General features: G+C 31.9%; 1 protein-coding gene across 9 annotated transcripts in view; it reads right to left on the reverse strand.

Moving 5' to 3' along the window:
• LOC131846791 (probable G-protein coupled receptor Mth-like 3) overlaps window positions 1–13,981 on the reverse strand; it is a 60,767-nt gene that overhangs the window by 23,738 nt on the left and 23,048 nt on the right. For all 9 annotated transcript variants that reach the window (XR_009357690.1, XR_009357689.1, XM_059196195.1 and 6 more), the window contains one exon: window positions 523–706. Coding sequence is in view for 7 of the 9 variants with exons in the window: in XM_059196195.1 (XP_059052178.1) it covers window positions 523–706 (184 nt within the window). In the remaining 2 variants the exon portion in view is untranslated. The remainder of the gene's footprint in view (window positions 1–522; window positions 707–13,981) is intronic.

Consider the following 13,981-nt stretch of genomic DNA (forward strand, 5'->3'; position numbering starts at 1 on the left):
TCACCCTTCAACGAGAATACAGTATAAAAGCAAGGATATAGCTTAGTGGCTGATATTCTCGTACGTATGTGTTACTTTATACAAAAATAATAATAACCCAATACTATTTACACAGCAACATCTGGTCCCAAGCCAGACAAAACTTGTTTTATGGGTACACGACAACTGATAGAAATAAAGTAAATATTTTTTTTTGTAAATACATACATATTAGGTATACATAGAAAACACTTAGACAAATACAAACAATCATACTAATGAATACAAATGTTTGTACCATGCGAGGAATCGAACTCGCGACCATAGGCGGTGTGCTAAACCGCACACTGAAGCAGTGGATGGTTCCTCGGTAATGATATCATATTATATGTTTACAACTAAATGAAGTGGGAATTGATCCCCGGAAAATGTCATAGGAACCAATGTCATAGGAATTTCCTATGACATTGGTTTATTTTAGAGATAAATAAAGCAGGAGGTATTGGAGGTAATAAAGCAGTATAGTTATAAAAATTGACTTACAAGTACTGCTCACAGCATAATGATGGCCTCCAGATTCATCAGCGAAACAGACCAACGCATCAACATTGGCTTCTTTCACACCATTAGCATCTTCGGAGACGAATGTGTCAATGCAGTACTTGTCGGGTTCTCGTAGCGTGTACGGGGGAATGTTGTTAGACAACTCGATGAACAGGTTTCCATCCTAGGACATTCAGAAAATTTGAATTTACCTTTAAGAAAGAAATATAGATAGCACTAAACTTCTGACATGATAATATTAATTTAAGGCAATGTTCTCTAACATGACGCAGACTAACGCCTAACTGTTAGACTAATTTTTTTATTTATTTAATAAGCAAACATCTTTAATTTAGACTAAAGCAAATAATTTTATAAAATTTTTACAAGCAGATAACCCTTAGGATAGATACTTGCAAGTAAGTAACACCATATACATAAAATTACTATCAAATTTATAAGGAAGGAAGTGAGTTCTCGCAGGCACGAGATACTGTCTGTGAATATAATGAAAAAAAATTCCTTAATAAATAATCAGTGTAAACCAGACTGCAAGGGAGGGACTCTAGACTGCAATTAACTGCAAGTAATTTCTGTAACAAATTTACTACTCCATTTGAAACATATAAAGGTCGACATGTAACTGTTTCCGCTTGACTGAAAGTAGTTTAGGTATAATGTTGTTCCGTGAACATGTATTAAGGAAAATTTATATTTATTTTATTCACTTATTATCGATAATTCAATTTACAGATAAAAAGGAAAACATTCCAAGAAGTTTAATATCTTCTTCTAGAACTTCGCATGAACATCATATTATTCTAATCACGACCTTCGAGTGTGTTGTCACGAAAATTATGCGATGGTCATTCGCATAATGTTAATTATTTGTTTGTCAGTAACAGTACTATACTCGTATATCCATGGCCATTTGTTACACGAAAATTACCTAATTATTTATAAAAAACAGTAAAGTTTACATGAATATTTTACTATAGAGCCAACAAACTCGACATATGACACGTAAATTTTATTTTATTAGTGTAGACGAACGCATATTTTTTTATATTTCCATAATATATATATATATATATATATATATATATATATATATATATATATATATATATAAATATCCCCTTGGGCACTTTGTGGCTCAGACGTGCCGTATAGGTAGTTTTTTGTTGATCCATTTTCACTTGTTGATCCGGAGGCCTTTTGTTGATCTAATGCCAGCTGACCATATATAAATGTTGATCCGTTTTGAGCCACAACTGTCACGACGAGTAATAATAATAATTAAGCGATTTATACACGATTTTATACAAATCCACCTTTTTGGCATACGAGCAGTTCTTGATCCAATTCAAACGGGCCAATCAGGGTGCAGCATTTGCCAAGGGCTTCCTCATTGGCACGTTTGGGCTACTACATTATGGCTACAGTAACTTAATAATGTCTAGCTAGTATTTCAAGAATAATAGTCTATCTAATCTAAATATTTATAGAAATCAGTCTGGAGTAACGTGACTCCAGATCAAACCTCAATACTTATTATTTTTTGGACGGGAATCTTTTCTTTTGTAACAAAGTTACTGAGCGAATAAAGAGAAGACGCAACGGCGGATCCAGCGGGGAGCGTCATGGAGGTCATGGGAGTCATGGGGGCGTCATGACTCTCCCCCCTTAGCCCAGGACTTAGGTAGACCACTAATTGAACTAAAAAATAATGAAACAGCAAATTTTTTTGCACGATCGGAGTGTTGGTGCAGTAGTATTAATTATAATTAAACATTGTTACTTAAAACATAACAGTTAAAGTACTATAACAGTAAAAGCAAAATAGGTATTTTCAAAATACTTTTTCAAAATAAATTACCCTTTGAGTTTTTGTCCAAACCTCAGATATTTTATTTATTTTAGGTATATCAATCATTACATAGTATAGTATAAAACAAAGTCGCTGTCGCATCTAACAAGTACATAAATAAAGAAACAAGACTTTTTGGCTCTGAATATATTTCAAAAATCAATTACTTGTGTTAATCAATTTATATACTCGTTCTTATTTCATAGTACTTGTTTTGATCCGAATATATACAGATACCGTAACGGTCTATTAATTATGAATTTATTATACCTAACCTAGATATTTTATTTTGACGAAACTCCGTGTAGTAGTAGTATCCGATAAGGGTATGCGAACCCTAAGTATTATTTCAAAATGACCAGTAATTTCGAAGAAATAAGCCTTTGAATTTTAAATCAACTTACCAAACGGACGCTCAAGGTTCGATTCCCGCCACCGATTTTTTTTTGTTATTTTTTTTTTTGTCTTTATTCTAATTTTAAATTAACTATTTTAATAATTAAATGAATTTAATCGAACAAAACGTTGTTAAGTATTCAATTAATTTTAATTTACATTACCTATTGTACTTTCTAAATTGTAAAGCAGCTAACAATTATAGTAAGATCTTATAAATAACTAACACAACAAGTAAAACATTTTAAATGTATTTTCTTTATTATTACAAATATTTTTTATGCATAATATAATAGTTAATATCTAATAAATACATAATGATCTGATAATCAAATTATAAGTACAGTCTCAAATTGAAAGTAAGAAAAACAGAAAATATAGAGAGAACTATAGGGATATAACAGAAAGATGTGAAAAATGGAGAAGGACAGTAAAAAAGTTACAAATTTAAATAATGTTGCCGCAATTTCTGTTTAAATGAATTTATTACATTATTATATATATTAGGCATACGACTAGCCTTATGACTGTTACTTTTTTTTTAATCTATACATCTATACATGTAAATAAAATTGGAGTGTCTGTTTGTAATATTGAAATAACCGTTTTTACTACTTGCATATGAATATAAATCCGGTACATACACCAAAATAACATATTTTACAAGTTTTGTCTGTCTGTCTGTCTGTTTGTTCCGGCTAATCTCTGAAATAGCTGGACCGATTTTGACGGGACTTTTTTTTGGCAAGTAGCTGATGTAATAAGGAGTAACTTACGCTACTGTTATTTTAGAAAAATAAAATAAAATTTCACGCGGACGAAGTCGCTGGGGTCAGCTAGTCTATAGATATACCGAGATTTAATATTTAAGTTGCTATTATGTTGTTGACAAAATTTTACTGTAATGTTACTATTACGTTATCCTACACAATTTGTATTATTTTGGATGAATAAATAAATAAATAAATAATAATCTATACATCTATACATATAAATAAAATTGGAGTGTCTGTTTGTAATATTGAAATAACCGTTTTTTACTACATGCATATGAATATATATAAGGTACATATACCAAAATAACAATTTTTATAATTTTAGTCTGTCTGTCTGTCGGTCTGTTTGTTCCGGCTAATCTCTGAAATGGCTGGACCGATTTTGACGGTACTTCTTTTTGGCAGGTAGCTGATTTATAAGGAGTAACTTAGGTTACTTTTATTTTAGAAAAATAAAGTTTAATTCCACGCGGACGAAGTCGCGGGAACAGCTTGTTTTTAATAAAAACATCTTTTTTGTGGTACTTGAGAATGTTGAAGCCTGTTGTTTGTAATATTGAAATAACCGTTTTTTACTACTTGCATATGAATATAAATACGGTACATACACCAAAATAACATATTTTACAATTTTTGTCCGTCTGTCTGTTTGTTCCGGCTAATCTCTGAAATGGCTGGACCGATTTTGACGGGACTTTTTTTGGCAGGTAGCTGATGTAATAAGGCTACTACCTAGTAACTTAGGCTACTTTTATTTTAGAAAAATAAAGTTAAAAACCACGTGGACGAAGTCGCGGGAACAGCTACTGTATAATATATTAGAGATACCTACGTGTTTTTTTATTGATAACTAGCTGTACACGGGATTTCGTCCGTGTGGAATTTAACTTTATTTTTCTAAAATATAAGAAGTGAAATTCCACGCGGACGAAGTCGCGTGTACAGCTAGTTGTCGGTAGTCTAGCGATTTAGCTAGCACACTGCTTTGATTCCTGCTTGGTGGTCGAGGGTTCGATTCCTCGCACGCTGCAAACATTTGTATTCATGAGTATGATTGTTTGTAACGGTCTGGGTGTTTTCTATGTATAGATAATATATATGTATTTACGAAAAAAAATCTTTGTATTTATATCAGTTGTCTAGTACCCATAACATAATCTTCAGCTAGCTTAACTTGGGTCTAGATGAAGCTGTGTGAATTGTCCTGAGATTACTATTATTACTATAATAAATCTTTTCAAATCAGCCGATGTTTATTTTTGCCATAATACGTGCTGTTACCATGTGATAATATTATGTACGTACTTATTAAACTATTAACTTATTATTAAATTATTAACTATTTATACTGTTTTAAATGTGATGCGTTCATTATTTATATTTCCTTTGAATTAAAGACAAATGTATATATATATAATATACATTTATATAAACTTGCACACTTAGTTGATCCAGCCACGATCCGTAGATATTGCTGATTCCACTGTCTCTCTCTTTCTATCACTATCTTTGTATTCTAATATGCGATGTTGCCGTTCCGGCATGGTCTCGGCCGGAACGGCAACATCGCATATGTTGCGCGTTGTTGCCAAATGTATTCGTCGATAGTAGTAGATACCTATACGCGATATATATTTTTTCAACAATTTCCTGCAATAGTGAATCCGTATCGGCAATTTTTTTTAAATGCACAAAGATTTTTTGGCTCTGAATATATTTAAAAATCATTTACTTGTGTGTTGATGAATTTATATACTAGTACATGAAGTACCTAATACTTGTTTTGATTTGAATAGGTAGCGATATTATGAATTTATTATACGTAATCTAAAGATTTTGACGAAATAAAAGTAATTAGTTATATGTTAACCTTGACTTCATGCTGGCACCAGTATTATCAGATGATGAACATACTCTTCGAAAACTTACAGCAGAAATATCGTGTTTGGACTCATTAGATAGGTCTCGATGAATAGAGTTTAAAAAACTTAAAATAAATGGTAAATTAGAAATAATGTATAAATACCCCTTACGTAAAATTCAACCACTTTAAACTTAATAATAATAATAATTAGGAAAAGAGAAAAGCTATACATGTACTGAAAGTAATTGATGTCTTCCACACAATATTTTCAGTATTAAACAACTCTGTTTGTTCAGTAAAAGTGTAAATACACTGGTAACCTTTAATCATATTTTATATGCAAACATTACATATACAAACCCTAAAGTTTTATTTCAGAATAGCCAGTAGTTTTGAAGAAATAAGTCTTTGAAATTGTACGTGTAACTTATATATATACTAGTTTTTTCACCATAACAAACAACACCAATATGGCCTAGTTAGTAGTTTACCTGTGTACCAATTAATAATAATAGTAATCTCAGGACAATTCACACAGCTTCATCTAGACCCAAGTTAAGCTAGCTGAAGATTATGTTATGGGTACTAGACAACTGATATAAATACAAAGATTTTTTTCGTAAATACATATATATTATCTATACATAGAAAACACCCAGACCGTTACAAACAATCCTACTCACGAATACAAATGTTTGCAGCGTGCGAGGAATCGAACCCTCGACCACCAAGCAGGAATCAAAGCAGTGTGCTAGCTAAATCGCTAGACTACCGACAACTAGCTGTACCGCGTGGAATTTAACTTCTTATATTTTAGAAAAATAAAGTTAAATTCCACACGGACGAAATCCCGTGTACAGCTAGTCATCAATAAAAAAACACGTAGGTATCTCTAATATATTATACAGTAGCTGTTCCCGCGACTTCGTCCACGTGGTTTTTAACTTTATTTTTCTAAAATAAAAGTAGCCTAAGTTACTAGGTAGTAGCCTTATTACATCAGCTACCTGCCAAAAAAAGTCCCGTCAAAATCGGTCCAGCCATTTCAGAGATTAGCCGGAACAAACAGACAGACGGACAAAAATTGTAAAATATGTTATTTTGGTGTATTATGTACCGTATTTATATTCATATGCAAGTAGTAAAAAACGGTTATTTCAATATTACAAACAACAGGCTTCAACATTCTCAAGTACCACAAAAAAGATGTTTTTATTAAAAACAAGCTGTTCCCGCGACTTCGTCCGCGTGGAATTAAACTTTATTTTTCTAAAATAAAAGTAACCTAAGTTACTCCTTATAAATCAGCTACCTGCCAAAAAGAAGTACCGTCAAAATCGGTCCAGCCATTTCAGAGATTAGCCGGAACAAACAGACCGACAGACAGACAGACTAAAATTATAAAAATTGTTATTTTGGTATATGTACCTTATATATATTCATATGCATGTAGTAAAAAACGGTTATTTCAATATTACAAACAGACACTCCAATTTTATTTGTATGTATAGATGTATAGATTATTATTTATTTATTTATTTATTCATCCAAAATAATACAAATTGTGTAGGATAACGTAATAGTAACATTACAGTAAAATTTTGTCAACAACATAATAGCAACTTAAATATTAAATCTCGGTATATCTATAGACTAGCTGGCCCCAGCGACTTCGTCCGCGTGAAATTTTATTTTATTTTTCTAAAATAACAGTAGCGTAAGTTACTCCTTATTACATCAGCTACTTGCCAAAAAAAGTCCCGTCAAAATCGGTCCAGCTATTTCAGAGATTAGCCGGAACAAACAGACAGACAGACAGACAAAACTTGTAAAATATGTTATTTTGGTGTATGTACCGGATTTATATTCATATGCAAGTAGTAAAAACGGTTATTTCAATATTACAAACAGACACTCCAATTTTATTTACATGTATAGATGTATAGATTAAAAAAAAAAAAGTAACAGTCATAAGGCTAGTCGTATGCCTAATATATATAATAATGTAATAAATTCATTTAAACAGAAATTGCGGGAATATTATTTAAATTTGTAACTTTTTTACTGTCCTTCTCCTTTTTTAACATCTTTCTGTTATATCCCTATAGTTCTCTCTATATTTTCTGTTTTTCTTACTTTCAATTTGAGACTGTACTTATAATTTGATTATCGGGTCATTATGTATTTATTTATACATTTATGGGTTATATATTTATGTATGTATATTGTTATTTTTTTATAGAAATGTATATTTTGCTTTGTATTTATATATCTTTTTTTGACATTTCTTATTTATATTAGTGCACCGCCAATAATCTTTCGCTGCACCACTCATGGTTGCCTGGTAAATAACGCGGCAAGATATTAAGTCCGCCACATGTACAAATTTTTTTGTGCATTAAAGTTAAATAAATAAAAAAAATACAATACTGTTTAATGAAAATGCGTATTGTCTAGTGCTTTGAGATGTATCAAAATAAGGTCAACAAAAAAGTCCGTGATGGTATATGTCTATCTCTCAAGGATAACCAACAATAACCATTTTTTATCTTTTACATTTTACGGGAATTTTTTTTATCGTATGTTTCCCTTAAAATCATGTAAACTATGCTATTATGTCATAATCTAAAGAAATAATAATATTTTATAGTGAAATATCCACTATAAAATAGTAATGTAAGTAGCAATGTAATTCGTTACGCGCGAATCAGCTGTTATAAGGTCAAAGGTCGGTGCACCCCGCGTATTTGATAAATAGTGCTTCTCTGGATGTCTTTAAGAGAAAATGGCAGTATGTACGTGTATATGTACAAGTCCTTAAGTGTTAAGTTTTTCAAATGTACAATAAAGAATAAATATTTTTAAGTACAGTACTTACGTACATTAATATAATACCTACTGTTTACTTGTATCTATTGTCATCAAAATTAAATTATAAGTTCTTAACTTGACCACGACTATGTGACCCTCTCTTGGCGCCAAAACGAGTGAAAAAATGAACAGCATACGACGACGACGCATACCTATAGAGTGGAGCAACTGCTTATTCAGTTTTATTCAACTATTTAGTCCCTCCATCGTTACAATGAATGGAGGCGGATATTACAATGTATGTAGCATTGCGAATATAAAATATCTAGATTAGGTATAATAAATTCATAATTGATAGACCGTTACGGTATCAGAGCCAAAAAGTCTTCTTTCTTTATTTATGTACTGTTAGATGCGACATCGACTTTGTTTTATACTACACTATGTAATGATTGATATACCTATGTAAAATAAATAAAATATCTGAGGTTTGGACAAAAATTCAAAAGGTACTTTATTTTGAAAAAGTATTTTGAAAATACCTATTTTGCATTTAGTATTTGAAATACAAAACTATTTTTGTTTTTAGAGTGACATTTCTATGAATTCACTGTCGATAGCGAGCGGTGCGATGGAAAAAGATAACCGTTTATAAAAATATAATAAATAGCGCTGGACAATTAACACAGACTGATACTGAACTGATATAAATAGATATTTTTATCTTGTAAATACATATATAATATACATATAAAACACCCAGACCGATGAAATCAATCGATGACCGATGAGTACATATGTTTGCACCGTGCGAGAAATCGAACCCGCGACCATCGGATGTAAAGCGGTGTGACCACCGAGGCAGTCGAAATACATAAATAATCTTATGAATTTAATTTATTCTAATTTGTTTGTGTGCGCGGGGTGCGGTGTACGGTGCTCCCCCTGCCTCCACCGTTGCTGGAGCTTGCATGTATGGAGCATTGCGAATATAAAATATCTAGATTAGTAAATTAATAAATTCATAATTGATAGACCGTTACGGTATCTATATATATTCGGATTAAAATAAGTATCGCAGTAAGGACCAGTATATAAAGTGATCAACACAATTAATTGATTTTTGAAATATATATACGGAGCCAAAAAGTCTTTGTGTATTCAAAAAATATCTAATTTGTTTGTGTGCGCGGGGTGCGGTGTACGGTGCTCCCCCTGCAACGGTGGAGTTACTATGTATGGAGCATTGCGAATATAAAATATCTACATTAGTAAATTAATAAATTCATAATTGATAGACCGTTACGGTATCTATATATATTCGGATGAAAATAAGTATCGCAGTAAGGACGAGTATATAAAGTGATCAACATAATTAATTGATTTTTGAAATATATTCAGAGCCAAAAAGTCTTTGTGTATACCAAAAATTTAGCCGTTCGGAGCCAGTCATGCACGAATTATTAGTAAAAAATGTGTCGAGTATATCGTACTATCGACGAATATATATGGCCACATTGCAAAATAGAATGCGACGTTGCCATACCTATATATATATATATATATATATAAACACCTCTTTGGGCACTTTGTTGATCACGCCACAAGCGAAACACTTGCTGATTCCACCTTTTGCACTGAATAACTTCACACCTATCGCGTATATCTCAGGCGGTATGGCAACGTCGCATTCTATTTTGCGATGCGGCCATATATATTCGTCGATAGTACGATATACTCGACACTTTTTTTACTAATAATTCGTGACTGAATGGCTCCGAACGGCTAAATTTTTGGTATACACAAAGACTTTTTGGCTCTGAATATATTCCAAAAATCAATTAATTATGTTGATCACTTTATATACTCGTCCTTACTGCGATACTTATTTTCATCCGAATATATATAGATACCGTAACGGTCTATCAATTATGAATTTATTAATTTACTAATCTAGATATTTTATATTCGCAATGCTCCATACATGCAAGCTCCAGCAACGGTGGAGGCAGGGTCCCCCCTGCACCGTACACCGCACCTCGCGCACACTAACAAATTAGATATTTTTTGAATACACAAAGACTTTTTGGCTCTGTATATATATTTCAAAAATCAATTAATTGTGTTGATCACTTTATATACTGGTCCTTACTGCGATACTTATTTTAATCCGAATATATATAGATACCGTAACGGTCTATCAATTATGAATTTACTAATCTAGATATTTTATATTCGCAATGCTCCATACATGCAAGCTCCAGCAACGGTGGAGGCAGGGGGAGCACCGTACACCGCACCCCGCGCACACAAACAAATTAGAATAAATTAAATTCATAAGATTATTTATATATTTCGACTGCCTCGGTGGTCACACCGCTTTACATCCGATGGTCACGGGTTCGATTTCTCGCACGGTGCAAACATTTGTACTCATCGGTCATCGATTGTTTTCATCGGTCTGGGTGTTTTATATGTATATTATATATGTATTTACAAAATAAAAATATCTATTTATATCAGTTCAGTATCAGTCTGTGTTAATTGTCCAGGGCTATTTATTATATTTTTATAAACGGTTATCTTTTTCCATCGCACCGCTCGCTATCGACAGTGAATACATAGAAATGTCACTCTAAAAACAAAAATAGTTTTGTGTTTTGTATTTCAAATACTAAATGCAAAATAGGTATTTTCAAAATACTTTTTCAAAATAAAGTACCTTTTGAATTTTTGTTCAAACCTCAGATATTTTATTTATTTTAGGTATATCAATCATTACATAGTGTAGTATAAAACAAAGTCGCTGTCGCATCTAACAGTACATAAACAAAGAAAGAAGACTTTTTGGCTCTGATACCGTAACGGTCTATCAATTATGAATTTATTATACCTAATCTAGATATTTTATATTCGCAATGCTACATACATTATAATATCCGCCTCCATTCATTGTAACGGTGGAGGGACTAAATAGTTGAATAAAACTGAATAAGCAGTTGCTCCACTCTATAGGTATGCGTCGTCGTCGTATGCTGTTCATTTTTTCACTCGTTTTGGCGCCAAGAGAGGGTCACATAGTCGTGGTCAAGTTAAGAACTTATAATTTAATTTTGATGACAATAGATACAAGTAAAAAGTAGGTATTATATTAATGTACGTAAGTACTGTACTTAAAAATATTTATTCTTTATTGTACATTTGAAAAACTTAACACTTAAGGACTTGTACATATACACGTACATACTGCCATTTTCTCTTAAAGACATCCAGAGAAGCACTATTTATCAAATACGCGGGGTGCACCGACCTTTGACCTTATAACAGCTGATTCGCGCGTAACGAATTACATTGCTACTTACATTACTATTTTATAGTGCTCCACTCTATAGGTATGCGTCGTCGTCGTATGCTGTTCATTTTTTCACTCGTTTTGGCGCCAAGAGAGGGTCACATAGTCGTGGTCAAGTTAAGAACTTATAATTTAATTTTGATGACAATAGATACAAGTAAAAAGTAGGTATTATATTAATGTACGTAAGTACTGTACTTAAAAATATTTATTCTTTATTGTACATTTGAAAAACTTAACACTTAAGGACTTGTACATATACACGTACATACTGCCATTTTCTCTTAAAGACATCCAGAGAAGCACTATTTATCAAATACGCGGGGTGCACCGACCTTTGACCTTATAACAGCTGATTCGCGCGTAACGAATTACATTGCTACTTACATTACTATTTTATAGTGGATATTTCACTATAAAATATTATTATTTCTTTAGATTATGACATAATAGCATAGTTTACATGATTTTAAGGGAAACATACGATAAAAAAAATTCCCGTAAAATGTAAAAGATAAAAAATGGTTATTGTTGGTTATCCTTGAGAGATAGACATATACCATCACGGACTTTTTTGTTGACCTTATTTTGATACATCTCAAAGCACTAGACAATACGCATTTTCATTAAACAGTATTGTATTTTTTTTAATTATTTAACTTTAATGCACAAAAAAATTTGTACATGTGGCGGACTTAATATCTTGCCGCGTTATTTACCAGGCAACCATGAGTGGTGCAGCGAAAGATTATTGGCGGTGCACTAATATAAATAAGAAATGTCAAAAAAAGATTTATAAAGATTATAAAGATAATAAAGATAAGCAAAATATACATTTCTATAAAAAAATAACAATATACATACATAAATATATAACCCATAAATGTATAAATAAATACATAATGATCCGATAATCAAATTATAAGTACAGTCTCAAATTGAAAGTAAGAAAAACAGAAAATATAGAGAGAACTATAGGGATATAACAGAAAGATGTGAAAAAAGGAGAAGGACAGTAAAAAAGTTAGAAATTTAAATAATGTTCCCGCAATTTCTGTTTAAATGAATTTATTACATTATTATATATATTAGGCATACGACTAGCCTTGTGACTGTTACTTTTTTTTTAATCTATACATCTATACATGTAAATAAAATTGGAGTGTCTGTTTGTAATATTGAAATAACCGTTTTTTACTACTTGCATATGAATATAAATACGGTACATACACCAAAATAACATATTTTACAAGTTTTGTCTGTCTGTCTGTCTGTTTGTTCCGGCTACTCTCTGAAATAGCTGGACCGATTTTGACGGGACTTTTTTTGGCAAGTAGCTGATGTAATAAGGATTAACTTACGCTACTGTTATTTTAGAAAAATAAAATAAAATTTCACGCGGACGAAGTCGCTGGGGCCACCTAGTCTATAGATATACCGAGATTTAATGTTTAAGTTACTATTATGTTGTTGACAAAATTTTACTGTAATGTTACTATTACGTTATCCTACACAATTTGTATTATTTTGGATGAATAAATAAATAAATAAATAATAATCTATACATCTATACATATAAATAAAATTGGAGTGTCTGTTTGTAATACTGAAATAACCGTTTTTTACTACATGCATATGAATATATATAAGGTACATATACCAAAATAACAATTTTTATAATTTTTGTCTGTCTGTCTGTCGGTCTGTTTGTTCCGGCTAATCTTTGAAATGGCTGGACCGATTTTGACGGTACTTTTTTTGGCAGGTAGCTGATTTATAAGGAGTAACTTAGGCTACTTTTATTTTAGAAAAATAAAGTTAAATTCCACGCGAAGTCGCGGGAACAGCTTGTTTTTAATAAAAACGGTTTATTTGATAGAAAAAACATCTTTTTTGTGGTACTTGAGAATGTTGAAGCCTGTTGTTTGTAATATTGAAATAACCGTTTTTTACTACTTGCATATGAATATAAATACGGTACATACACCAAAATAACATATTTTACAATTTTTGTCCGTCTGTCTGTTTGTTCCAGCTAATCTCTGAAATGGCTGGACCGATTTTGACGGGACTTTTTTTGGCAGGTAGCTGATGTAATAAGGAGTAACTTAGGCTACTTTTATTTTAGAAAAATAAAGTTATAAACCACGTGGACGAAGTCGCGGGAACAGCTAGTGTATAATATATTAGAGATACCTACGTGTTTTTTTATTGATGACTAGCTGTACACGGGATTTCGTCCGTGTGGAATTTAACTTTATTTTTCTAAAATATAAGAAGTTAAATTCCACGCGGACGAAGTCGCGTGTACAGCTAGTTGTCGGTAGTCTAGCGATTTAGCTAGCACACCGCTTTGATTCCTGCTTGGTGGTCGAGGGTTCGATTCCTCG

The sequence above is a fragment of the Achroia grisella genome, unplaced genomic scaffold (assembly GCF_030625045.1).
Source record: "Achroia grisella isolate CSIRO2021 unplaced genomic scaffold, CSIRO_AGI_Agris_v1 utg512, whole genome shotgun sequence".
Classification (NCBI taxonomy): domain Eukaryota; kingdom Metazoa; phylum Arthropoda; class Insecta; order Lepidoptera; family Pyralidae; genus Achroia; species Achroia grisella.